Source organism: Eurytemora carolleeae, unplaced genomic scaffold (assembly GCF_000591075.1).
Source record: "Eurytemora carolleeae unplaced genomic scaffold, Eaff_2.0 scaffold80, whole genome shotgun sequence".
Lineage (NCBI taxonomy): Eukaryota > Metazoa > Arthropoda > Copepoda > Calanoida > Temoridae > Eurytemora > Eurytemora carolleeae.
Window position 1 is genome coordinate 291,599 of NW_019396141.1, and position 25,974 is coordinate 317,572.

The 25,974-nt window shown below is 33.7% G+C and overlaps 4 protein-coding genes and 1 long non-coding RNA gene across 8 annotated transcripts in view; 4 read left to right on the top strand and 1 right to left on the bottom strand.

The window, feature by feature from the left end:
* Positions 1-448: 448 nt before the first annotated feature.
* LOC111696165 (WD repeat-containing protein 18-like) lies at positions 449-2,638 on the top strand. The gene is made up of 3 exons (XM_023465714.1): positions 449-837; positions 1,338-1,514; positions 1,832-2,638. Exons 1-3 carry the CDS (start codon positions 517-519, stop codon positions 2,585-2,587), a joined length of 1,254 nt encoding a protein of 417 aa, XP_023321482.1. The 5' UTR covers positions 449-516; the 3' UTR covers positions 2,588-2,638.
* Positions 2,621-10,437, top strand: LOC111696166 (DNA/RNA-binding protein KIN17-like). Its single transcript, XM_023465715.1, has 10 exons — positions 2,621-2,736; positions 3,127-3,271; positions 3,759-3,842; positions 4,595-4,694; positions 5,701-5,783; positions 6,213-6,266; positions 7,512-7,613; positions 9,137-9,496; positions 9,775-9,833; positions 10,268-10,437. Exons 1-10 carry the CDS (start codon positions 2,660-2,662, stop codon positions 10,368-10,370), a joined length of 1,167 nt encoding a protein of 388 aa, XP_023321483.1. The 5' UTR covers positions 2,621-2,659; the 3' UTR covers positions 10,371-10,437.
* Positions 10,392-22,589, top strand: LOC111696164 (phosphatidate cytidylyltransferase, photoreceptor-specific). 3 transcript variants are annotated; one of them, XR_002764019.1, is made up of 15 exons: positions 10,392-10,515; positions 11,098-11,161; positions 11,615-11,664; positions 12,278-12,395; positions 12,701-12,791; positions 13,104-13,164; positions 14,384-14,448; positions 15,228-15,359; positions 16,051-16,172; positions 16,678-16,826; positions 17,153-17,213; positions 18,060-18,223; positions 18,816-18,894; positions 20,558-21,225; positions 22,134-22,589. XR_002764019.1 is itself a non-coding variant. In XM_023465713.1 (14 exons), exons 1-14 carry the CDS (start codon positions 10,424-10,426, stop codon positions 20,660-20,662), a joined length of 1,353 nt encoding a protein of 450 aa, XP_023321481.1. In that variant the 5' UTR covers positions 10,392-10,423; the 3' UTR covers positions 20,663-21,344. The 3 variants fall into 3 exon arrangements, 1 of the variants encoding a protein (XP_023321481.1); XR_002764020.1 differs by lacking the exon at positions 22,134-22,589 and having other exon boundaries at positions 20,558-20,860; positions 21,144-21,344; XM_023465713.1 differs by lacking the exon at positions 22,134-22,589 and having other exon boundaries at positions 20,558-21,344.
* The window catches only part of LOC111696167 (uncharacterized), a 7,925-nt gene continuing 4,532 nt past the window's right edge, over positions 22,582-25,974 (top strand). For both annotated transcript variants that reach the window (XM_023465716.1, XM_023465717.1), the window contains exons 1-2: positions 22,582-22,724; positions 23,358-23,465. In XM_023465716.1, the coding sequence (XP_023321484.1) occupies positions 22,596-22,724; positions 23,358-23,465 (237 nt within the window). In that variant the 5' untranslated portion in view covers positions 22,582-22,595. The remainder of the gene's footprint in view (positions 22,725-23,357; positions 23,466-25,974) is intronic.
* LOC111696169 (uncharacterized) lies at positions 23,500-23,917 on the bottom strand. Its single transcript, XR_002764021.1, has 2 exons — positions 23,701-23,917; positions 23,500-23,625 (listed from the first exon to the last, which is right to left on the bottom strand). It is a non-coding gene; the product is annotated as an uncharacterized LOC111696169 (long non-coding RNA).

Sequence of the window (25,974 nt, forward strand, 5' to 3'; positions counted from 1 at the left end):
ACGGACAAGTTTTCTGGAGTACTAAAGCTGGACTCAGGAGATAAAATTACTTTACCATACGAGCATTTTAGCAAAAAATATGTACCTTCATAGTTTAAAAATTCTTTATATATTAAATGGCCACGTGACCTGAAATTTACAGAAAAATGTCGGAGTCGGAATTACGCCGGCGAAAGGGGGATGGAGGTCCGGAGGGGGATACCGGAGTGTCGGAGTCGGAGACGGATAAAATGCCGAGGTAAATTCAGGAGTTGACAACAATAAACGTTGGAGATAATTTTAAATTAAATGGGGGGGTCATGCAAAGATCATATGACTGTTTGAGAAGTGTGGAAATTAAGTTATTACTCATTAGCTCAAATGATTCATTTGATTGTTATTTATCGTTGTGAAAACCCCAAAAAACCCTTAATATTGATGACATTCTGGTTTCGTCAGCTAAGTTGGTTTGACCGTGTCGTGTCACCACCTTGCTAATAAAAAAAAGTTCATTGAAGGTTTTGTATTTTAGTTAAAATGAGGAATAAGGGTGAAGTTCTAGTGTCAAGTGAGAGTAAAGGACAGATGTGGAATACAGGAGTCTGGGATTCGGAGACTGGAACCCTGCTTACGTCCTACAAGGGCGGTAGTACCTTAAACCGAACCCTAAGTATGGTTGGGACGGATTACATGGTTTCAGCACACCCTGATAAACCGTTACTTAACGTCTGGCAGATAAATCGGAACGAGCAGATGAGTTTAAGAATGTTCACGCCGGGGAAATGTAGCGCGCTGACCTGCTCACCGCGAGGAAGCTATTTGATCGCGGCCGTAGAAGAGAAAATTTCAGTTTGGCAGGTGCTATATAATTAACTGCTCTTAGAGGGGTGTGGGGAGGGGTGGTGTCCATTCTTAGTGGGAAGGGGGTGGGGGGTTATACATGTTCCTTTTGGAATGAGGGGATAGGGTATGTAATTTTTGTTTTTGGCAGGGAGGTGGTGTACACTTTTACAGTGTTCATGTTCCTTTTTGGTATTTTGAGTATAGTGTACGTAATGTATGTTCCACTTTATGAGAGGGGGGGGGGTTAACGGTAGCATATTTTATAGGTTCTACATGCCCCCCCCCCTCCTATAAATTTTGTAACCCTCCCTAGCCTACTCCCCTAGTCTGCCCTAAGTATTGAATTATATTTTTAATTTTGCTGAAAATCCTGAAATTCTCGATATTGAAGACAGGAGCCAACTTGAAAGGATGAAAGGGAGAATTAAGATTACTTAAAGTTTAATAATTAAAATTCAGCAAACTCCAGTCTTGAATTTGTTTCCGCTTCGTGTACTTACTTGTCTGTAATTTAGGTGAGTACCGGAAGATTGTGGCGTGTGTTAAGCTCGCACTACCAGCCGGTCACCTGCCTACAGTTCACTGAGGACGGTTCATACTTCGTGTCCGCCGGCGGAGACGGTCAAGTGCTCTGCTGGAGTATAGCGATGGTTGTTTCAAGGAGAAATCTACCAGGCGTTAAAGTTTCTCAGGTAAATTCAGGAATTTTTAATTCAGATATAAAAAACAGAATTTTAAAATGTCCCTAACTAAAAATAGGCTGATCGTTTGAATTGTTTTTGATGTTTTAATGTAAAGTATCCGAAATGTGCAACTTTTCAATTTTAACCCTCAAAACTTTGGAAATCATTTCTTTAACATTTTTCTGAAGAATATTAAATGCGAGCTTGTCAAAACTCATTGGTTGTTGATGGAAATGTGCAAATATGTTCCGAATTTTAGGAAAACTGAATTTCGCTAAAACTTGACGCCACCATTTTTAAAATATCTATTGACCCTCTGGTTTTAGGTTGGTAAACCCGAACCTAAATGGTCCTGGAGAGATCATGCTCTACCCGTCACAGATATCCATATTACTCCAGGGGGTGTCAACTCCAAGGTTGCATCAGTATCCAAGGATCAAACCTGTAAACTTTTCTGTATTGTCTCCGGTCAACTTTTACTCTCTATCTCCTATCCAGTTCCTCTAGGCTCGGTAACTATGGATGCAACATGTGACAATATATATACAGGGGGAGAGAATGGATCTATTTATATTATCAGTCTGAACAACCCGCCTAGATCAGTGTCGATATCTAGTGAGAGTCAGGGAAGCACAGTGCTCAAGGGGCACACGGATACTGTATCCAACCTTAGTTTGAGTTTAGATGGATCTCATCTCAGCTCTGGAAGCTTGGATACAAATGTCCGTATCTGGCATGTAAAGAGCGGTCAGTGTGTCAGAGTTCTAGAGCACAAGGGAGCCATCACCTCCCTCAAGTACATGATTCCGCCCCCGGGCATGCTTAATACAGATCAATGGAGCCCGGGCAGGAAGCTGGTTCCTCTTCAGAAAGGGTTTGACGAGAAGGACTCCTTTGTTTCTAACGTTCTTAGCAAGGAAACGAAACCGTTTGAACGGTTTGAGAAAGAAGAGATAGAAGTGGATGGTGAGACTGCTACAGAGAAGAAAGTGGAGAATACTGAGAGAATTCAAGAATTAATGGATATAAACAACCAACTTTACAAATATTCGGTTAAACATATTCTAAACCAGAAAACATGATTAAATCTGTGATAGCCATAAATTTTTTTACATTTTTTAATTGATTTCAGATTTTCGTGAACAAAAAGAAAAATGGGTAAGGCTGAAGTTGGAACTCCTAAATGGATCGGGAATAGAATCAAGTCCAAAGGCTTGCAGAAACTCAGATGGTAAAATAGATTTTAATGACACATAATTACATTTTAATCAATCTATCTATACTGATTTATAATTTTGTTTGATATATCGTGAAAAGTATTAAAGGGACTGTAAGCGTAATTTCAAGTGCAGATCCTGCATGCAAAGGCGACGATGCCCGATTTACAACGGTGCACATTTAACATTTGTCTGATCAACAATGTGCACGATATTGCCTTTTTTATATGTTTAAAAGTGAAATTTTTATAAAGAAATCACGACTGAAAATTACCAGTTTTCAAAATTAAAAACATTGATATCCAATTCATACTTGTTCAGACATAGCTTTAAGAATTCAATTTTCAATTTAAAATTTTTCTCTGCATTATTTTAGCACAATTATTTAACATGAATTTTTCCAGGTTTTGTCAAATGTGTGAGAAACAGTGTCGAGATGAGAATGGGTTTAAATGTCACATGATGAGTGAATCCCATCAGAGACAGCTTTTGCTGTTTGGTGAGAACCCAAACAGTTATCTTCATGACTATTCAAAACAGTTTGAAAAGGTAATTCCAACGAGCGTCAATTGTTTCTGTTTGGTGAGAACCCTAACAGTTATTTACAGGACTATTCAAAACAGTTTGAAAAGGTAATTCCAAATAGCGTTAATTGTTTCTGTATGGAGGGAACCCAAACAGTTACCTTCATGACTATTCCAAACAGCGTCAACTGTTTCTGTGTTTGAAAAGGTAAGTCCAAATAGCGTCAACGGTTTCTGTGTTTGAAAAGGTAAGTCCAAATAGCGTCAACTGTTTCTGTGTTTGAAAAGGTAAGTCCAAATAGCGTCAATTGTTTCTGTTTGGAGGGAACCCAAACAGTTCACTTCATGACTATTTAAAACAGTTTGAAAAGGTAAGTCCAACAATCGTCAATTGTTTCTGTTTGGTGGGATTCCAAACAGATCTTCATGACTATTTAAACAACCTCAATTCAGCCACAATTACTTTTTATATTTATCAAGTTTTTTTTTACACAGTTTATATTTGTTTCCAGGGTTATACCGATATTTTGAAACGACAATACCCAGACAAGAGAGTTCATGCCAATGTTGTCTATCAGCAGTACATTGGGTACAAGGTATGTACAAAATATGTACTGACTATGGTATTACATTTTATCCGTTCAGAGGTCAAAACTTTTAAATTTTTTTCATTGCTTACTTAATCGGGTTTCATTCTCCTTTTACACATTAATTTAGATTATCAGACACAGTCATCCATTACTTGTAAACAAATATAAATCATCTCTTCATAGATATACATATTAATGGAATTGATCTTAAATTAAATAGTTTAAATAGTGGGGTTCTATCCGACTAAACGTTTGAGCTCAAGATCTTGTACATGTACACATTGTTTAGGAACATGTACAGTGTACACATTGTTAAGAAACATAAACACATTGTTTAGGAACATGAACACGTTGTTTAGAAACATGAACACCTTGTTTAGAAATATTTACACATTGTTAAGTGAGACGTACACATTGTTTAGGAACATGTACACATTGTTTAGATACATGTACACATTGGTAAGAAACATGTACAAATTGTTAAGTGACATGTACACATTGTTCAGGAACATATACACATTGTTAAGTGCCATGTACACATTGTTTAGTGACATGTACACATAGTTCAGGAACATATACGCATTGTTTAGGAACATTTACACATTGTTTAGGAACATGTTCACATTGTTTAGGGACGTGCACAAATTGTTTAGGAACATGTACACATTGTTCAGGATTAAATACACATTGTTCAGGAACATAAACACATCGTTTAAGAACATGTACACATTATTTAGGAACATGTACACATTTTTTAGGAACATGTACACATGAACTCGACGTGCTGGGTCACTTTGACAAGTTTTATCAAGCATTTGGGTAGAACAGGAAAGGCAGTTGTGGATGAAACGGAAAAAGGTATTTTTTTTTTAAAAAAAAGAAATCAAACTGCCTTGTTTATTTATAATTATTTCGTGTCAATATTTTTTTACTTAATTACGATTTGATTTGATTTAATTTGTTTGGAGCAGATTGGATTGGATTGGATTGGATTGGATTGGATTGGATTGGATTGGATTGGATTGGATTGGATTGTTAAAGTTTAGTTTGATTTAGTTGTATTCATGAGTGTATATTAGTTTTGAGACTCATATTTTTACCTCCCCCCCCTCCACAGAAATTTTTATGGATTTTAGTAGTATAATGGAGCGTTTTAGTGCCCTAAAAACGTCAACTTCAAGGGCCCTCCTGAGTTTTTTAAGCATTTCTGAAACTGGTTTTTGAATTTATGTTCGTTTTTTTTTTCCCCCTTCCCTCTTGCCCTTTTCCCTTCCCGCTTCCCCTTTTCACTTAATCTTTCCCTTTTTCTTTTTTCTTTCCTTTCCCCGTCCCTTTTCCTTCTCCCCTTCCCTTCCCTCTTTTTCCTATTTTTCCCCAAACCCCTCCCCCCCGGGGGAACAGAGAAATATACACCCCTGGTTTAACTTCGTTTGATTTTTAAAAATTAAAATTTTTTATTTTATTTTATTTGGTTTGATTTGGTTGGGTTGGATTGGATTGAAGTTGGTTTAGTTAGATTTGATTGTATTTGGATAACTTGGATTGGAGTGGAGTGGAGGAGAGTGGATTGGATTGGATTGGATTGGATTGGATTTGATTTGATTTGATTGGATTGGATTGGATTGGAGTGAATTGAGCTGGATCGGGTTTGGATTGGATTGGTGTGGAATGGAATGGATCGGATTGGGCTGGATTGGGTTGAAGTGGATTAGAGTGTAGTGGGATTGGATTGGAGTGGGATTGGAGGAATTGTTAAGGTTGGTTTGTCTTGGTTTGATTTGGCAGGTTTGGATTGATCGAATTAATTTAAGTTGGTTTGGTCAGATTTGATTGGGTTGGGTTGGTTTACATAATTGTGTTCTAGGATGGTTTGTAACTTGGGTAGAGAAGGATATGGAAACACAAGAAAGAGATAAACGTCTAGCAAAGAAAGATAAACTAGCAAAGGTTCCTTTTTATAGCTTTTCACTTTTATGCAGAATGTAGAAAAGCGAAGAACACTGTAAGAACAAAAACCTATTTTTTTGTTATTGAAATGAATTTATTTTAAAATTGAGTAATTATAACATTAACTTAAATTATAGCATTTTTTTCGTTTACGTTAAAGTTTTAATCTGACATGTTTGCCGATAAAAATTTGGTAAACAGTTTTATCAACCCCAGGGCGAAACCTTTTAATCTAAATTCTCTACCATCAGCGCTCAGACGGTTAATATCTGTCTCAGCGGATTAAGCTAAGACGCTGGATCATAAATTAATTACCGGAGTATCCTTGGACGTAAACTTAATCTCTTCAATAAAGGAATACACTTCGCTGAGGATAAGCGCTATCCCCTTCAAAAGTTTTGCTCCCCTGACATATTTTCTAATTTTTAGGATGACGATGAACGATTAAAAGAATACATTGATATGCAAATAGAAAAAGCTAAGGTGAGAAATCGGTCAAGAGGTTCCCGAGCATTATCGGACACACAAAAATAAATGACACTGTAACATCAAATACTTAAAAGGACCGTTCACTTATTTGGGTAATTTCAGGATAAACTAAAAAGCCTATTCGCTGTTGATTGGTAAAAGTCTTACTTTTCAAAGTCAACTGTGGCCGGAGAAAAAGCCGATTTTTTGTTTAGAATTCGAGCGCAAAGGGACGGTCCCTATCTATAGACACTAATTGATGTTTTTTTCAGTATGTTGTGAATCAAAATAAATTTCGAATATAAAATTAAACTGTAGTATCTAATCGTTAAATGTAAATGTCATTATTTTTTGATTTTTTATTGTTTTTTAACTTTCTATTTATAAAATAACACTATTTTATTGCATTCAAAATTGTGTATAGCCTGTGTAAAAAGCTGAATTGAACTTGGCATGACAAATGAAAAGTTGTGTACATACGGCAATAAAATCTACAAAATCTACGAACCAAAATACGAGTAATGATTAATTGATTGTCGATTTGTATACACATTTTACATGTTTTAATACGAAAAACGTAAATTTCTTGCTAACTCAAATATCAAAAGTTTTCATATTTTAGTACATAATAACGAACAGATAATGACATTAAAATATAATAAATTTAAATGTTATTGGGCTGCTGTTACTGAAAAAACCATCAAAACTTGTCTATAGAGAGGGACCGTCCCTTTGCGCTCGAATTCTGAACGAAAAAACGGCTTTTTCTCCGGCCAAGAGCGAATAGGCTGTTTAGCTTACCCTGAAACTACCCAAACGAGTGAACGGTCCCTTAAAATTTTTTTTTCTATTCCACTTTTTCATGGCTATCATAGGGAAAACCTAAACACCGTTGTTAAGAATGTATTTACTTGACCTTGGACCGAATTTAATAATTTTGAGCTAGGACGTTGCTGAACTACCTACCGTCGATTCAAATCTTGAATCACCGTTTCAAAGACAAAGATTCATGAGGATTTGAATCGATGATTCATGATTTCAGCCGGTGCAGTGGTAGGTGTTCAGCAACATCTCCAATTCATTTTATTCGGTCCCTGAGCCCAGACTTTATGAATAATGAGATAGTTGAACCGTGTAGATTGTGTTTTACCATTTCTCTACAGCTCGATCCGGCGCTGAAGAGGTTGCTCAACCTAGCTTACGCGGTTCAACTACTTCTCAATATTCATTAAATCTGGTTTCTGATTCTTCTTGAACTAGGCTGAGCAGAAGAATATCGAAGAGCACGAGGCTACAGAGCTCCTCAAGGACGAGGACGAGGTCGTCAAGCTGGACCTCAAGATTCAAGAGAGAAAACTGAAGGTAGAAAAAATTTATCCTTTCATATTCTTTTTAAATAAAGATGCAATAACAAGTCACCTTCTCGTCATAGGACCTAATGACATTTATTCTTGGTTTGGGAAATAGTAAACTTCTTTCGATATGTTTCTTTTTTTTCGATATCTTTAAATGTTGTAAAGGCGCTTTTTGCCCTGCTTTCTTGTAATAATTGTAGCTCTAAGTCTTACTTAAATATCAGCCATTTTTTTGAATGGTGGTCTTTACAACCCCGATATTCCCCCTACCCCTCCCTTCCTCCTGTCCCCCTTCCTCCTGCCCTGGTCACCTTTTCACAATCTAGAGAAGCCCTACATTAAATCAATAAATAAAACATTATGTGGAGTATACATGTAAAGAGGGTTATATATAGAGATAGTTTTAAACTTTCAAACGTACATGGATGTTTTATCGGATACTAGCCTGGGAACCCAGAGTTGTCCAGATGCTACTCATACTTACTCCCGTTTACTCCAACTTGGTCGTAAATTACGATACTAGCTATTTTTCGCTGTAAAAGTCGACCCACTCAACCGAGCTTACAACATTCCCGTGGTATCCCGAGTTCCCCAATCAAAATTTAAGGCAAATCGGTCAAGGAGTCCCTGAGTTATGATCGAACATACAAAGAAACAAACAGAAAAACAGAAATTACTACTTTATATTTATAGATATTTAATATTTGTCTAAAAAAATTATTCGTTTGATTTTTATAAAATGTTATGTATATTTTTATGATAAGATATTTTACATACTCCAAAGCCGGTTTCGTAACAAAGTTCGGAAATCGAATTTGAATGTTTAGTTTTAATTCTACTTTGGTCGTCCCTACAAGTCTGATTTGATTTGATTTGACCCTGATGTGGTCCAAAACCAAAAATAGGTTTAACAAAACTGTCACGAGAAAAAATCAACAGATTGTTACACATCGTACGATAAAAGCTTTTAAGCAACTTAGTGGCTCGTGTGACTGAGATATTCAATTTTTAATTTTTCAAGAAAATTCAGGCAACTGACAAATAACTCGAGAAGAATTATTAAAGGGTTTTTTATATTCAAAATTTGCTTTAGATTTTAGAGTGATCTACATATTTCAGATTTGTTTAAATAGATAATTTATTTTATTTTTTTTTCCAGCAAATATTTTATGATAAAATATTTTATATACTCCGAAGTCCGAAGCCGGTTTCGTAACGAAGTTCGGGAATCGAATTTGTTTAGTTTAAACTTTAAATTCTACTTAGGTCGTGAATTTTGATTCTTAATAGTTTAGAAATTTGATACAAATATGCTTATTTATTCACTACACAACTTCTAAATAAGAAATGAATAAAAGAATTATTCCTTTTTTTTCTTCTTCAAATTTTATTATTTTCATAATAATACTTTAGACCAGAGACGTTAAAATTTTATTTAAAAATTATTTAAACCCCTCTGTTAAAAGAAATGTTAGAAATTTTTTTTCTTTTTTGGGACTACTTAAATACACTTAATTATTATTATTTTAGGAGGAAACTAAAGCTGAGCTAAAGAACATATTTAAAGATGCAGGAAGAGGAGAGAAGAAGAGAACTAGAGATGAAGAGGAGAACGGAAAAAAGAAGATGTCCGCTCTTGAGGAGATAATGGCAGAGGAGAAGAAGAGGAAGAAGGTGGAGAAGGTGGAGGAGAAGGGTGAGACAGCTGCTCCCTGGCTCAGGAAGAATATCGTGGTGAAGATCGTGGCAAAGTCCCTGGGGGACAAGTACTATAAAAAGAAGGGATTTATCAAGGAGCTGGTTGATGATTATGTTGGTCTAGTGGTGGTTAATGATACCGGAGCTAAACTAAAGCTTGACCAGGAGCATTTAGAGACGGTTATTCCACAGGTGTGTTAATCTTTCCTCCCTTTGTCCTATGTTTTAAGTTTTTAACCCCCCTACCCCCCTGATCCCACCATCCCTCCCTCTACCCACAACACTTCCGGAGTATTTTTGAGAAAGAAATTATCACTAAAAAATTAAATTCGTCTAGTAATGTTATAAAAAAATTAATTGAATCTTAATTTTTATTTTTTACTTAAAGTTATCAAAAGTGAATGCGTAAATCTGAACTGTAAACCCTTGAAATTCTATCATTTCAAATTACTAATTTTTTTTTTTTTTAGGTTGGCAGGGATGTTGTTATTTTGGTCGGTAAACACAGAGGAGCCACTGCAGTACTAAGGTCTGTATTTTTATTTAAAAGTTTATTTATAACTTTTTGATTTGGGTTTTTAAATATTCTATAAAGCACTATTATTTTCGTGCGCGCAGTGCTCTAAACTTTTGGACAGAAAACTAAAAAACATTCAATGTACAGAAAATTTTGTTTCCCTAAAACTTCATGACAAGTAATGCCAAAACAAAGAAATGTGTTTTAGCAGATTTTATGTGCTATGCTGTTAACTTTAAAAAAAAAATTCTTTTGACATTTTAATTAAATAATGATAAAAAATTTTACTATTTTTTTTTAATACAGTCACAGAAACCAATCAAGCTTTAGTCATAATATAGAGCTAATTTAACATCACGCATTAAAAAACTGCTAATAATAATATTTAACACGAAATAATTGAAAGTTGACAACAAATTAATATTTTAAAACTATACTTATTTTAGAACGATTGATACGGACAAGTTTTCTGGAGTACTAAAGCTGGACTCAGGAGATAAAATTACTTTACCATACGAGCATTTTAGCAAAAAATATGTACCTTCATAGTTTAAAAATTCTTTATATATTAAATGGCCACGTGACCTGAAATTTACAGAAAAATGTCGGAGTCGGAATTACGCCGGCGAAAGGGGGATGGAGGTCCGGAGGGGGATACCGGAGTGTCGGAGTCGGAGACGGATAAAATGCCGAGGTAAATTCAGGAGTTGACAACAATAAACGTTGGAGATAATTTTAAATTAAATAATTTATAAAAATGAAAAATTTTAATAATTTTTTGACTTTCGATGTCTCAGGGAAAAAGGTTGAATTTTTTAACAAAAAAAAATAAAAATAAGGAAATCTTAAAGAGACTGCTGGCGTAATTTCAAGTGACACTCCATGCAAAGATAGCAATGTTTGATTTACAACGGTACCCTTGAAACCTTAATCTTATAATTAATGTGGAAGTTATCGTCGTTTTTCTGACTTGAAAAGTGATTAATCTGATGGTTTCTCCATATTTTTTTATTCACAGGAAATGCGCAAATCAATTTTGCATAGAAACCACAAAAGAAAATAAACCGCGTAAAAATGTGGATATCTAACTCATTCCTTGATGAGAAAAGGCTTTTAAGGGTACCATTGTAAATTAGACATTGCCATCTTAAGTGACCCAGTCAAGAACTTTGAGGAGAAACCAATGTTTTCATAAGTAAATATTTACTCCTCAAAGACGCTAAGATATAGAATTTCGAACTACTTTCTGTTTTGGTATGTTTAAACTCATGTTTAGAGATGAGAGTGATGCTGATGATAAACCAATGATAAACAAGAGTTTGGCGGAAACTATTGGACAGGTAAAATCTCGGCGCCATTTTTAACCCAGTTTTTAAAAACTTTTTTAAACTTTAATAATTTATTATAATTAAATTTTACAATATTTTTAAATTTTAATATGATATCAGATGGAAACATTTTGAGACTTCTATATTTCTTGTTTTTAATCCTTTCTTCTTGATCTTTTTTAAAAACTTTTAAATTAAAACTGAAACATATGTTTCAAAGTTTTTACAAATCTTTTTATTCTCTTTTTGAGAATGTTGTGACTAACTTGAGTTAATAATTCTTATTTTACATTTCCCCCAAAAGTTATTTTCAGTTTTGCTTTTCTGTTTTTGGGTTGACCAATGACCAATGACCGTTGACAATTGACCATGAAAAGAGGGTTTTAAATTATTTTTTAATTTGAGCATCTGATGAATCCATTTTTTTCTGCTATTTTCACGCTGATATTAATGATTATTGTTAAGGATAAAAATCCTGACTCCTTGGACGCGGCTCTAAGTGGATTACCTCCAAGGTGGGGTTTTCAAGAAAATGTCTCTGTTTTTTATTTTTTATTTGCCCTGCTAGAATGATAAATGTCATAAATTTGATAACATTGATTAGGTTTGATTTGATTTGATTTGATTTGATTTGATTTGATTTGATTTGATTTGATTTGATTTGATTTGATTTGGTTTGGTTTGGTTTGGTTTGGTTTGGTTTGATCTGATCTGATCTGATCTGATCTGATCTGATCTGATCTGATCTGATCTGATCTGATCTGATCTGATCTGATTTGATTTGATTTGAATTTATTGATTTGAATTGAATTTATTGATTTTAATTGATTTAAATTGATTTGAACTGATTTGAACTGATTTGAACTGATTTGAATTGATTTGATTTGAATTGATTTGAATTGATTTGAATTGATTTGAATTGATAGGAAATGATTCTATTAGGAGATATTTTCTCTCCCCTTGTCGCAAATCATTTACAATATTGTTGATATATAATACAGAATAAAGTTGTTAAGAAAAGGATTTGAATTGATTTGATGTAATATAATTTTATTTTATTTGATAATTCAATTTGATTTTTTTATTTAATTTTGATTTGATTTATTATTTACCTGAATGATCGTAAAGGTGGAAGAACTATGTGATCCGTTTTATCTTCACCTGGTTAATGATCGGTGGGTTCGGGTTGATCATCTACGGCGGACCCTTAGCTCTCATGATCACCACCTTCGTGGTCCAAGTCAAGGTTTGAATGTTAGATTTTAAATTATGATGGATTTCTGTATCCGAACCACAGTTTTCATAACAATTGTGTTTCTATTCCTTTTTTTTAGTTAAATGTCATTATTCTCAATAGTTTTAATATTTTGGAATTTCTTGGCTGTTGTATCAAATAGATTAAGCAAATATTTTTTCATTATTCCGTTTGACTGAGAATAAATAGAAATTTTTTGTGACGTTATTTTGTCTTGTATAAGGATGAACATTTATTTTTTTACACTTCTTTTTTTTACGAATTTTGATTTTTTTCTGATAAATGTTTTTTTTCAGTGTTTCTCCGAGATTATTAATATCGGGTACGCTGTTTACAAGATGGATAATTTGCCCTGGTTCAGGTCAATGTCCTGGTACTTTCTCGTAGGAACGTTTTTTCATCATCCAACGCCAACAGAATGCAGACGCAATTTCGTTTTTGACCCAATTTCTATACAGACGCCATTTTTGTTCATTGCAATATCAATTCTTTGACGCCATTTCGATTGCAGGGAATTTTAACGCCATCTTTTTTCAGAACGCCATCTTTAGACGTCATTTTGAATCAGAAGCCATCTTTTAGATGCAGTTTTGTAGACCAACTTTATTTAGACTTTTATTCAAGTTTGCCATGTTGATTTGGTGGTACACACCATTTTTACCGAATATGTCATTTGTGTGATGATGATGAAATGCTTAGCCTCGAACTACTTCTTCTACGGGGAGAGCTTGGTGGAGTACTTCGGGGTACTTGTCAACAGGTTCGTGTTACGCTTCTTCATTGCAGGCACTATAAGCACTTTCAACCATATTAGAGATGAAGTTGAACTTTTCGTACTTACTTTAACCACTTCCCCACTGCTTTTTAAATTCTACCTCGGATCCGTCTAGTTACATTAGTTAAGAATGATAATTGATTGTTGACTGGTTATTATTCTTATTCATCTCTCCTCATGTTATTTCGAATTGCCGGGTCAGTTTTCTAGAAAAATTGACAAAATTAAACTTTTCATTTAAAGGGGATGGTGGAGTTGGCACATTTGATGTAGGGGGGGGGGGGGAGGGCCCTGCCTTCATTTTTGGTTCAAATCTTCCAATTTTTTGGGTGCACGCCTAATTAGTGATCGAAATTCCTAAAATAAAATAAAGTTGAATTTTAATGACCTCTAATGACCTCTAATGACCTCCACAAATAGAAAATATTTCAACTATGGCTTTATGCACATCAAACGAAAGCTAGGGAGCCAGGGAATACAGTAGCAGCAAAAAATCCAGTGTTTGACCTTCTAATGACCTCTTACGACCTCTAATGACCTAAATGACCTCCAAAAATGAAAAGGTTTCAACTATGGCTTGATGCATATCAAATGAAAGCTAGGAACCCCAGGAATACACTAGCAGCAACAAATCTAGTGTTTGACCTTCTAATGACCTCTTACGACCTCTAATGACCTAAATGACCACCAAAAATTAAAATGTTTTAACTATGGCTTTATGCATATTAAACGAAAGATAGGAACCCAAGGAATACAGTAGCAGCAACGAATCAAGTGTTTGACCATCTATGATCTATAATGACCTCCAAAAATGAAAAGGTTTCACCTATGGCTTTATGTATATCAAACAAAAGCTAGGAAACCCAGGAATACAGTAGCAGCAACGAATCCAGTGTTTGACCTTATAATGACCTATAATGACCTAAATGACCTAAATGACCTCCAAAAATGAAAATGTTTCAACTATGCCTTTATGCATATCAGTTAAAAGCTAGGAACCCCAGGAATACAGAAGCAGCAACGAATTCAGTGCTTGACCTTCTTATGACCTCCAACGGCCTCTAATGACCTTAATGTTCTCCAAAAATTAAAATGTTTTAACTATTTTTGGAGGTATTTTTTTGTAATTGAAAGTTGGGTCAGAAGGAGTTTTATCAAAATTTTTAAGTTTAAAATATTCTGATTAATACATTAAAATTTTTAGGGTTGATTTTCTCTCCTCTCTGGTGAAGTATCACCGATTTATCTCCTTCACCATGTACATCCTAGGTTAGCTTAATTTATGTTCAAATCAAGCAATTATCTTATGATTTCAATACGAACGTAAGAACTTTATTTTGAAATAATCTCATTTCTGATTTTATTCAGTTATGTTTTTTGTTTGTTTGCTAAATTTAAGCTATTGAGAAAATTTATTTTAACGGTTTAAAAAATAAATGTGAATAAATTTTTTTTTTTAAATAAGTACCTGACCTCGAGGACAACATTTTATTGAATAGCCAAAAGTAGTTAAACTGCTTAGAAATAGTTTATCTACGTTTATGTGCGCCAATTCAAGTTAGAGTGGTTCAATGTAGTTTTTGTGGTTCAACTACTACTTCATGCTATTCAATTTGGGTCTCTGGATGTTTAATCAGTATTTAAACTGGATTTAACCTGATCTACTACAGTGACACCCATTAAGCTGTGGAGTAGGAAGACGACTTTTGACAAGTGGTGAATACAAATAGTCCAAAGAACATGAAAAACAGGAATTGTACACAAGACATAGACCACTTTCACTTAATTAGTTGGATTTCAAATTAGTGGTAACAGTAATAATATATATATATAGAATATTTCTTGAATGTTAGATTCCCGTTCCACAGTTTTATGGGCCTCACTGTAGTCACACTTCATCTCTGATAAAGGGTGTGTGTTCCCAAATTCAGCGAAAAACCCTAAAAATATTTTGTTTTTCAAACTGAACTAACTTTAGCAAACTGAAGATGCTTAAAAAAGGGGGGAATTTTTCAAGCAAATATACACCCCTGATCTCTTTTATTTAGGATTTGTCTGGTTTGTGTTGAGCCTTGTGAAGAAGTATTATCTACGTCAGTTCTCCCTGTTCGCCTGGACCCATGTAGCACTACTCATTGTAGTCACTCAGTCATACCTCATCATTCAGAATATGTTCCAAGGTACCCCCCCCCCTCCACTGCATTTTTGGGGTTCCCGACGCTCGATCGGAGGAAAAAGTTATCATCAATGCAAAGATGGCAATGTTATATTCACAACGGTACCCTTGAAACCTACATCTAAACAAGAATGTGGAAGATATTGTAATTTTTCTAGTTTAAAGGGTTTATTTCTGATAATCCTTATATAGTTTCCTGCACTAGAAATAAGCAGGTCATAATTATAAAGAAATTTCATTTGAAAATAATCACTTTTCAAAATTATAAAAAATAGATATCTAATTCATACTTTATCAGGGTACCGTTGTGAATCGGACATTGCCATCATTGCAAAGAGGGTCACTTAAAATTACGCTTGTAAGGAATGTTTGCTATGAGCAGCATTATTTTTAAGGGGTTCCTGATACTCAAATTTTAAAAGTGAGAAAAAACTTTGATTTTAAGTGTGAAAATTAGCTGGCATTTTTAGTTATTTTTAGGAAGCATTTTAAAGATAGTAAAACTTGCCAATCCAATTTTTTTTGAATTTATTGATACCTTTTAATTGTTATTATGATTGAGTTTTTTTTTGTTTAAAGGAGGCCTTTAAGTATTGTAATTCTCGTCCCCCCATTTTTTTTTTACAATAGTTCAGGCTTAAACGACATGCTGTTAAATCAAACACTTAGTTTCTCGGTTAACATATTATTATCAGGACTAATCTGGTTTATCATGCCGATCTTGATGGTGGTGATCAACGACGTGATGGCGTACATGTTCGGATTCTTCATGGGTCGTACTCCACTCATCAAGCTTAGCCCCAAGAAAACCTGGGAGGTAAAAGTCGAAAAATTTCTTTAAAAATTATCTAATTTGCCCTGTTTTTTGTGTTTCTTCATTGAAACATTTTCCTCTCAATTCAGTATGAAGTAATAAGTGAAACAGTTCAATACCATTTTTTCCGTCCTTAGTTATGATTTGACGAAATATTTTTAAATTTTTTCTCTTTTTACAAATAATATGTTTCCTTGTCATTTTGCCTGTTTGAAAATTTCATTTTTTATCAACCTGTCAGCGTAATTTTAAGTGACCCCCACGCAAAGATGTCAATGCCCAGTTTACAACGGTACCTTAAAAAGCTTTGTCTGATAAAGTACGAATATTAAAATGATGTTCATGTTTTTTATTTTGTGGTTTCTCTGCAAAAGTGACTTGCGCATTTCTTTCTTATAAGGAACACTGCAGAAATTCACAGAAACCAAAACTTTTCGAGTGAGAAAAACGACATTATCTTTCAAAATTACGCGTACAGTCCTTTTAATTACTATTATTTATTTCCCAGGGATTTATCGGTGGAGGAATAGCAACTGTATTTATGACCCTGGGCCTCTCCTACCTAATGTGTCAGTTCCCGTATTTCGTTTGCCCGATAGAGTACTCCCCGGAGTTGGAGAGGATGACAATGTCCTGCGAGCCCTCCGCTCTCTTCAGGTAAGACTTTCTAAAATACAAGAAAAAATAAATTAGTAAACATTGAACATGGAGACTAACCTGCAATATTTGAAAAAAAAACTTTTTCCACTTCAAACCCTAGGAACAGCACGATCATTTTTATAATTTTTCGGCCCCCCCCCCCTTAGTTCTTGAAAAGTAACTTTGCTCCCAAACTAAAGTGCTAGTTGCGCCCCGTCCCGTCCCTGGTTGGAAGTTCACAGGATTTGTGTGGTATCTTTTAAAAGTCTAAAAATCACCAAAACGGACGAATGTCCTGTTATTAATAGAATTAAATTGGTTTGAATAAACATTATAATATTTAGACCTCAGGAGTATGCTCTCCCGCAGACTCTCACCACCTGGAGAAGGATTCTACACATGAAGGTAAACTAATAGAAGGTGTATCTTTCGACCTACGCACATCCGCTACACTACTGTCTTTTTAGACCTAGAAAGTGGTTTTGCAGCTGCTAGTTGGACATGTGGCCGCAGTTAGTAAGTCAATAGTTCAGTATGGGGGGATATTGCAGTAGGTCGGAATGTTAATAAGTCAAAATACTTGTGTATAGACAATAGACAATGTAACATTACCGGAAAGCTACAACAAAGGAGCCCAAAGTCCTGTAAGCAAGTTACCCTTCATTGATTCTCATAATTCCCACATGTTTTCTGCGGTAGAAATGCTCAAGTCACTCTTGTGGAGAAACCACAGTTGAAAATAATCCGTTTTTCAAATAAAAAACAATGCTATCTAAATCATAATTGATCAGACAAAGCTTTTAAAGGTACCGTTATGAATTGGGCATTGCCATCTTTGCATGGAGGGTTACTTGAAATAACGCACCGAATCCCATTAAAGACTCAACTTGATTTTACCTGAGAGCGAAACTTGTATATCTTGGCTAGGCAAAGAGAATTGCGCCCTGGCCACAGCGATCTAATGGTTGCAAGCTCTTATGAAAAAAATATGAGGATTTTGCTTATTACTTTTAAAAAATAAAGAAAATACAAGTTATTAAATGTACATGACTAGAGCTTCAAAAAAGTAATTGTAAAATTAAATCCCAAGGTGTTAAAAGTTGAAAGACTTCAAAGTCTTATAAATTAAAGACTGGATCTATGGTGTGGCCCTGTTAATTGCAGTCTCAGTTTCTGAGATTAGAAATGACGTCTTGATTCTTCAACTATTTATTAGAAGAGTCGAGTGATTTTTAACACCAACCCTTTCAGGAAACCGTGACCCTCTACCCGTTCTTGCTCCACGCCCTCTTCATGTCCCTCTTCGCCTCTATCATTGGCCCTTTCGGCGGGTTCTTCGCTTCAGGGTTCAAGAGAGCGTTTAAGATCAAGGATTTCGGAGATATTATCCCAGGCCATGGGGGTATCATGGACAGGTCAACTATTTTCTACTTAATAAGTATTTAGTATTTACCAAAACCTAACACTTACGATACAACTTAAAGGGACTGTAAGCGTAATTTAAAGTGACCCTCTATGCAAAGAGGGCGATACCCGATTTACAACGGTACCCGTTAAACCTTTGTGTGTTCGTCAAGTACAGAGATATGCCACATGCGTGTATGCGTAAAGGGTTTGAGGGTACCGTTGTAAATCAGATATTGCCCTCTTTACATGGAGGGTCGCTTGATTACGCTACATAAACTACATACACTACATAAAATACATAAAATACGTAAAATACGTAAACTACATAAACTACATAAACTACATAAACTACATAAAATACATAAAATACTTAAACTACATAAACTACATAAACTACATAAAGTACATAAAGTACATAAACTACATAAACTACATAAACTACATAAACTCATAAACTACATAAACTACATAAACTACATAAACTGCTTAAACTGCTTAAACTACATAAACTACATAAACTACATAAACTACATAAACTACATAAACTACATAAACTATACATAAACTACATAAACTACATAAAATAAAACATTTTTTTAGGTTTGACTGCCAGTTCCTGATGGCAACCTTCGTCAACGTTTACTACCATAGCTTCATTTACGTTGTAACACCTGGCAAGGTAATTATGTTTCAAGGGGGAATTTTACCCCCCCCCCTTAGATTATCAAAAGTATTTACCCTTACCCAATGAAAGGAGAAAGTTTTTTTTTCATGCGTTTCTATTATAATGATTTAAAGAATTTGAATTATTTAACATAAATTTTATTTACATCATGATGATCAAGATATGACAGGGAGTTTTAAAAGTATTTTTGAATGGATTTATATGTAAATAGATGATCTATAAAATATGGATTCAGTTGATCTGAAATCATGTTTAAAGGAAGTGACTTGCAATGTATGGTAGTTAGCTGAGAATGTAGTATTATTGAGAATTTTTAGGATTCATTTGAGACATGTTAAACGTAATAATGATGAATAATTACTGAGTTTTAGTGCAAAATCGACGTTCAAAATCCTTCATTTGGGCGGATACGTTTTGAGAATTGATTTTTATCATTGAAAAACGACGACAAAAATGTAAAAAAAAGTCTACAGTAAACTGATAAGATGTTAAGATTTCACAATCTAAATTTTCCCAATAGATCAATGTTAGAATCAATTGTTTTGGTAAAATCTATGAACGGAGATTTTACAGCCAGTATAAAAGAGATCTTGGCAGCAAATTATAAGCACATAACACAACATTAGATATGTATTTCGACGTTTTCAATCTGAAAATATTTATAATTAGTTTAGGTTAAAGAAAATGATTACAAAGGTTGAAGTATAAATGTAAAAATAAGTTAATAAGAAACGTACTTCTACTGCACGATCTCTTGGGGTTAATTTGAGGATGGATACCGTTTTCATCTCTGGAACTCGGACTCTGGACCCTCGCCTCTGGACACTGGACGCTCGCCTCTGGACTTGTGTAGCCTCTTAGTGGACTACGGTCATGTAGTTTCGGTACTTTGGATTTAGGACTCTGGACCGGTGGTTCTGGACACTAGTCTCTCTGAGATAGTTAACCAATCTCCGGTGATTGTCGGCTCCATCATACTGAATTTACTTCAAGGGTACTCTTGTATAGTAATGTACAATTGTGTACTGCAAACCATACTGCAAAGCTCCACGTTTATCATTACAGCTAATACTTCCAGGAGCACGAAACATGACAATAGCAAGACGACTTGGAAGTCGTCTTTGGTATTTGAATTTATTTGTGACATTAAGTTCTGTAGATTACAATTTGGAAGGTTTACAAGTTGTCTTCAGAAATAGAAACCATCATGGGTTTTACAATTTTCACTTTATTTTGAATTTCTTATTCTTAATGAATTTGTTCGCAGATTTATTTGAATTTTTCAAATGTCGTCTTTTCGTTAAAAAAATGTTCCTAAACAACCAATTAGTTTATTTTTACATCATTTTTCGGCGTCGTTACTGAATGATTTTTAAAAACCAATTCTTCAAAATCTTTCCTCAAAAATGAACAATCTATGAGGATTGTAAAGATTGTAAAGATTAAATTTGCGCTCTTGCTGAACAAAAATGCACCGTAAATGTCTCTTAGGTCTCAAATGATTCGTAAAAAAATTATCCACAATACTTCATTCTAAGCTCAACCACCAAACATTGCCGGTCACTCCCTTTAAGTTGGCTATTAAACAAAATGTTGGTATCGTCATTCTAACTGCTTCTAACTCCCCGGATTTTAATAAAAGCATTGTTTGTTTCAGCTGCTGCAGCTGGTGTTTATGCTGAAACCTGAAGAACAGCTGGAGCTATATCATTCTCTGGAGGATTCACTGCTAGCTAGGGGGATACTCGCCCCTCTTAATTAGTCCGTATTGAGGGGGACGCCGCCTCCAGCCATGGGGGGGGGGTATGTCACCCCTTAATAAGTTAGGAAGGCCAGGGTATCCTTGAGTCCCTAATGTACTCGGAGATGAGGGAAAAGGATGGTATAATAATCCTCTTTAATTTCCCAGAATTTATCTGATCAAATCTTTCTGATTATTCATGTCAAAGGGACTGACGTTGTAATTTCAAGTGACTCCTAATTGATGGAGTGACATGTCTGATTCACAACAGTACCCTTAAAAACTTTGTCTGATTAAATATGAATTAGATATCCATGTATTTGATTTGATTTGATTTGATCTCTGCAATAGTGACTTATGAAATTACTAGAACTAAACACTTGTTGAGCTTTAAAACGACAATATCTTCCACATTTATGATCAGCCTAAGGTTTCAAGGTTACCGTTGTAATACAGGGTTTCTCCTCTTTGCAAAGAGGGTCGCTTTAAATTACGTTTACAGTCCCTTAAATCAAATATTGATGTTAGATCTCTGAAGTACGCTAGTTCGTTTAAACGTACTGCATATAGTGTTGTACCAAGGAGTAAGAAATGGAAGGGAGATACAACCGACGCGGCCCGCCTTATCATATGATTATACATACATGCTTTGCAGACGGTACTTACTCCATTTGAATAAGAAATATTTGTCTGATGTATACAAATACCGCGTATACAATAACCTATTCTAAATATTTCTTATACAAATGGAGTACCCTCTTCAAAGCATGTATAATCATATGGTAGGGCGGGCCGCGTCAGTTGTATCTTCCTTCTCTTTCATACTCCTTGAGTGTTGTACTTTTTATTGTTTATTATCGTTAAATGTTGTAATATCAATATTATTAATTACTAAACGAGCTTTGATTTGTGTTTCAACAATAACTACTAATTGGGTTGAAATACTTAAAAAAAATTAAATGATTTTTTTTATAGAAATGACGACATCAAGTCCTTTTTAGAGATGTTAAAAATCATAAATATTTATTCTTAAATAATATGTAATGCAATTTTTTAGTTTATATTCTTAAGGGGTGTGTTTAGTGTTAAAAAGTTTTGATTTCTTTTGCAGCCTAATTTGATTATTTTGATGTATCCTGGCCCAGAGAAGTGTTAAAACTTTTTTGATTAAAGTAAATTATAAAATTATTTGAAGTGTTAGAAATGGACAATGGGCATTGGGCATTATTTGATAAATAGAAAAAGTTATTTTTAATTATCAAAATACAATTTTAAATCAAAACAAAAATATTTATTTTTTCATCAAAATGAATAAGAAATATATTCATGAAATCAGTATTAATTGTTAATTTCAATAGTGCTTAAAAGTTCAAATTTTTAATGTTGAATAATTTTAACAAATCTTTGAAATTTTAAAATTGAAGACTTGCCAGTTAAGAGTCTTATTTTAAAATTTTAGATAATTTGTTGATATTTAATCTTTTTTTATTAGATTTTATTTGACACATCAGACATTAAAAAAAATATTCTAGTCTTATTTGTGGTATAATTGTGTTAAAAACCCTGTGTGATTTAATTTTTGTCAGTATATTTAAATTTTTTTTTCGTAGATGTTTGCTATAAATGATATTAATAGGTATACAATATAAACAATATGACCTGATTGCAGGCGTGTTTTTGAAGGTCAGATAACCCCTGTTCACTTCGCTTTAATTTGGGAATAAATATTTCAAAGCTTAGTTTGAAATAAGAATTAAAGTTAAAAAAGATTTTTAAGCGTTTAAAGAAATTTTAATTAAGTTATTACTCAAGTTACGAATTCGGAATAAAATGTATATTTGTAACCAACTATAGTATCCTGTGTGTATTGTATATTCCTAACAATAAAGGAAAATAAAGAGCATACATTTTCTGTTCTTCTGTGATTGTGATTATTGTAACATATAGATTAAGAATGGAGCCGAGTTGTACACCAAGTACCCCATTAGACCCTGCAGTGGAGATTGTACAGGGAGTTCCTGCAGTACAAATTGTACAGGGGATCCCTACAGTATCCGATTGGGAAACAAGAATTCCGTGCCAGGTAATCGTCGAAACCTAATTTACCAAAGTTAGTTCTAACTCACCCCCCCTCCCCCCTATCGTTTTTTAATATTTATCTGTAACTGTTTTACAGTTTTAGAATTCCCTTGGGCTCAACTTCAAGAATTTGCACAAAGACCAATATGAAAAACAAAGTAAACCTGAAGAGTTATAAAGCTGACCGAGGACTTCTTTTGATCGTTGCTCTTGGATTTTTAAAATAATATGTTCAATGATAGAGGAAGATAGAAAATATATTGATATGTCGCCAAAAGAGGAAGCTACAATTTGATCTGTATTTAGATTTAAAATTTCAATATATGATTACTCATTTCAAATAGTTGGTTGATTGAATGATCTATTGGAGGATGGAATAATTTTATAAAACAATAAAATGAGGTTTCCTTCAATATTAGATTTGCAACCTTATGAAAAAATGACCCAATACAAAAATTAACTAATGTCTTTAAATGCCTGATTGAACGATTGGTTCATTGATTGATTGATTGATTGGTTGATTGATTGATCGATTGATTGATTGAATGATTAATTGGTTGACTGAATGTCATATTCAATGATCGATCATTTGATTGATGAAGTGTTCCAATGATTGATTGATTGACTGATTGACTAGGGTGAGGAAGGGCAGAGAATGACGATGATGCGCAGTGCCCTGGATAAGACTGTGGATAAGCTCGTCCAGAAGCTGAATCAAAATCATTTTATAAAAGCACTTCCTCAGGTAACTAAGTAGATGTACAATCCCAGAAATTTGGTTACTTTTTGAGCATCTGGGAAAAGTAGGGGTCTTGTAAAACACACTCTTTGGAATCTTTTATGCACTCGTTTTGAAAGAAGACGTAGGTTTAGAGTTTATTTTCATCTCTCAACACGGTGAAAAACTAAAAATACAAAAATTAGTTTTTAATAAAATTAATTAAAATTTTGTTCCAAGCTTTTATATTTCTAAACCTTACTCTGATGCGAGCTTTGAGGTGTTTAAATGCTCTTCTAGATCTTGCTTATTCTTGCCAAATTATTCTCCGATGGTTTTGAATAGCTTGAAGATTTCAGGATTGCTTTGCTCAGGGTTATCTTGCTAAACTCCTGGATATCTTTACATCTTAGGAGTTTCATATAGAATTAATCCTAAACAGTTTCTCTTTAGTAATCTTTAAACTCTCTATCAAAAGTTTCTTTTTAATAAATTGTAATTCTAAGCTTGAAGTTTATTTTGAGTTGAAATTGTCCATCCTTGAATCTTATTTTCATCTTGTTCTGGTTCCTGCAGTCTGATCCTTAAATAGTTAAAGGTTTTACAGTAGAGGAATAATTTACGGAAAATATCTTTTCCGTCGCCCCCCATTTCAGGGGATATTAGTTCCAAAACTTTATTTTTAAAACTAAATATTTTTATTTTCAGTATAGTTTTATAAGTTAATATTGGATATTATATTCGATATTGAATATATCACACTGATAATAAACGGAAATTACACTAAAGTATCATGTGTTTAAATAAACAGATATTAATTCTTCTATAAAAGTTGATATTGTATAGCAATGACGACATTTTTCAATCAACTAACACTTTGCCAAATCTGCAAAGTTATCTTTTTCAAGAGTATCTTTAAATCCAAGACGAATAGAACAAAATTACACCATATATTTATAAAAAATGGCAAAAACTATATATTATAACAATAAATATTAATTTTAAACTAATAATAATGTGTGAGAATTAGTTTTTGATGATTATTAATTTCATTTTCAAACATATCCCTGTTTTGAAACAATTACCGGTTTAAGCTCATGTCGCGTTTTCGGAACATCCCGGTTTTGAGACAATTACCGGAATTTATATCAATTTTAATTTTTAATTTTTATTAAATATTAACAAAATAGAAAATAAAAACAAACTGTTCTTTTATAGTTTAAAAAATATGACAGCGTTGAGAAATCAAAATATTAATATCATTGGTTCTTTGAATATAAATTGAACTAGAAATGCCGGAAACTGTTTGTTTAATATTATCTAATTTAACAGATAAAATGTGGAAACTAATATTCTAGAAATAATCCAGAAGTTAATTTAGTCTTCATAAGATAATTTTTGTTTTAAATGATTTATTTTGTAAGTTATGAAAGTGAGATTTGTTTTGAATTGAGGATTATACCCAGAAACGTGAAATTGGGGTTTGTCTCGAAAACGCGACATTGTTTCAAACTCAGGATATGTTCGAGAATGGAAAACCTGACATTGTCTTGAAAACGGCCAAGAGATGTAATATAAAAAGAACTCCTATTATAATTTTGACTGGGAATTGTTTTCCTCGTCATGTTTAATAAAATGCTGGTTATAGTTTTTAATATCGACTTTTACTCTGGATATAGGCCGGGATCACAAAAACTCAGTCTTTCAATTTGTGCCCATTTCTAACACTCAGTGATAGAAATGGGCCAAGTGTTAGTTTTGGAACTAATGCCCCCTGTATTTAAAATAATTTTCTTTCTCCCTCTATGATACACATTTCGGGTATTTATTAATCTGGACGTTGTGGACCCACCCCTCTGATAGTTCTTAACAACCTCGCGTGATTATACTATTCCTGATCTGTTTGAATTATTATTTAGCTTAAAACTTGTTTTCACAGCTGGTACTGGATTTTCGAACATTCTTGGAAACTATGAAAATGTCGTCTTCATAATTAAAAATACTCTAAATTAATATTTTCATAAGTAACACTCGGATCATATAATATAAAAAAATATAAAATATCAATATGATATATGAATGCATCGAATTAAATTCGACAATTGTAGGTTGCAATATCTAAATTCAATTGAATTTTTTACAATCTGAGTGGAATAATTTGTATGGACGCTACGTCTATAACCAATTTCTCCTTAAAGACGCTACAAACAGAAGTAAAAACAGCAACGACCAATATTGAATTAAATTCGAAATCAACCTGCACCCCCTTTAATTATTCGCAAACACTCTGTAATTTGGTGTAATTAGGAGAAAATACAAAATATTTAGAGTAAAACGTATCTAAAAGGGTGAACAACTTGCCTTTCATGTCCAATTTTTCATTTTTCCCTAAGCTCTTTAGTATCATTTCCAGGGTGGCCAAAATGTACGGATTGTACGGATTGAACGGATTGATTTTTTTTTTACCCTAAAATTGTACGGATTGTACGGATTTGTTTTCAAATTGTACGGATTGTACGGATTTTTATCCTGGAAA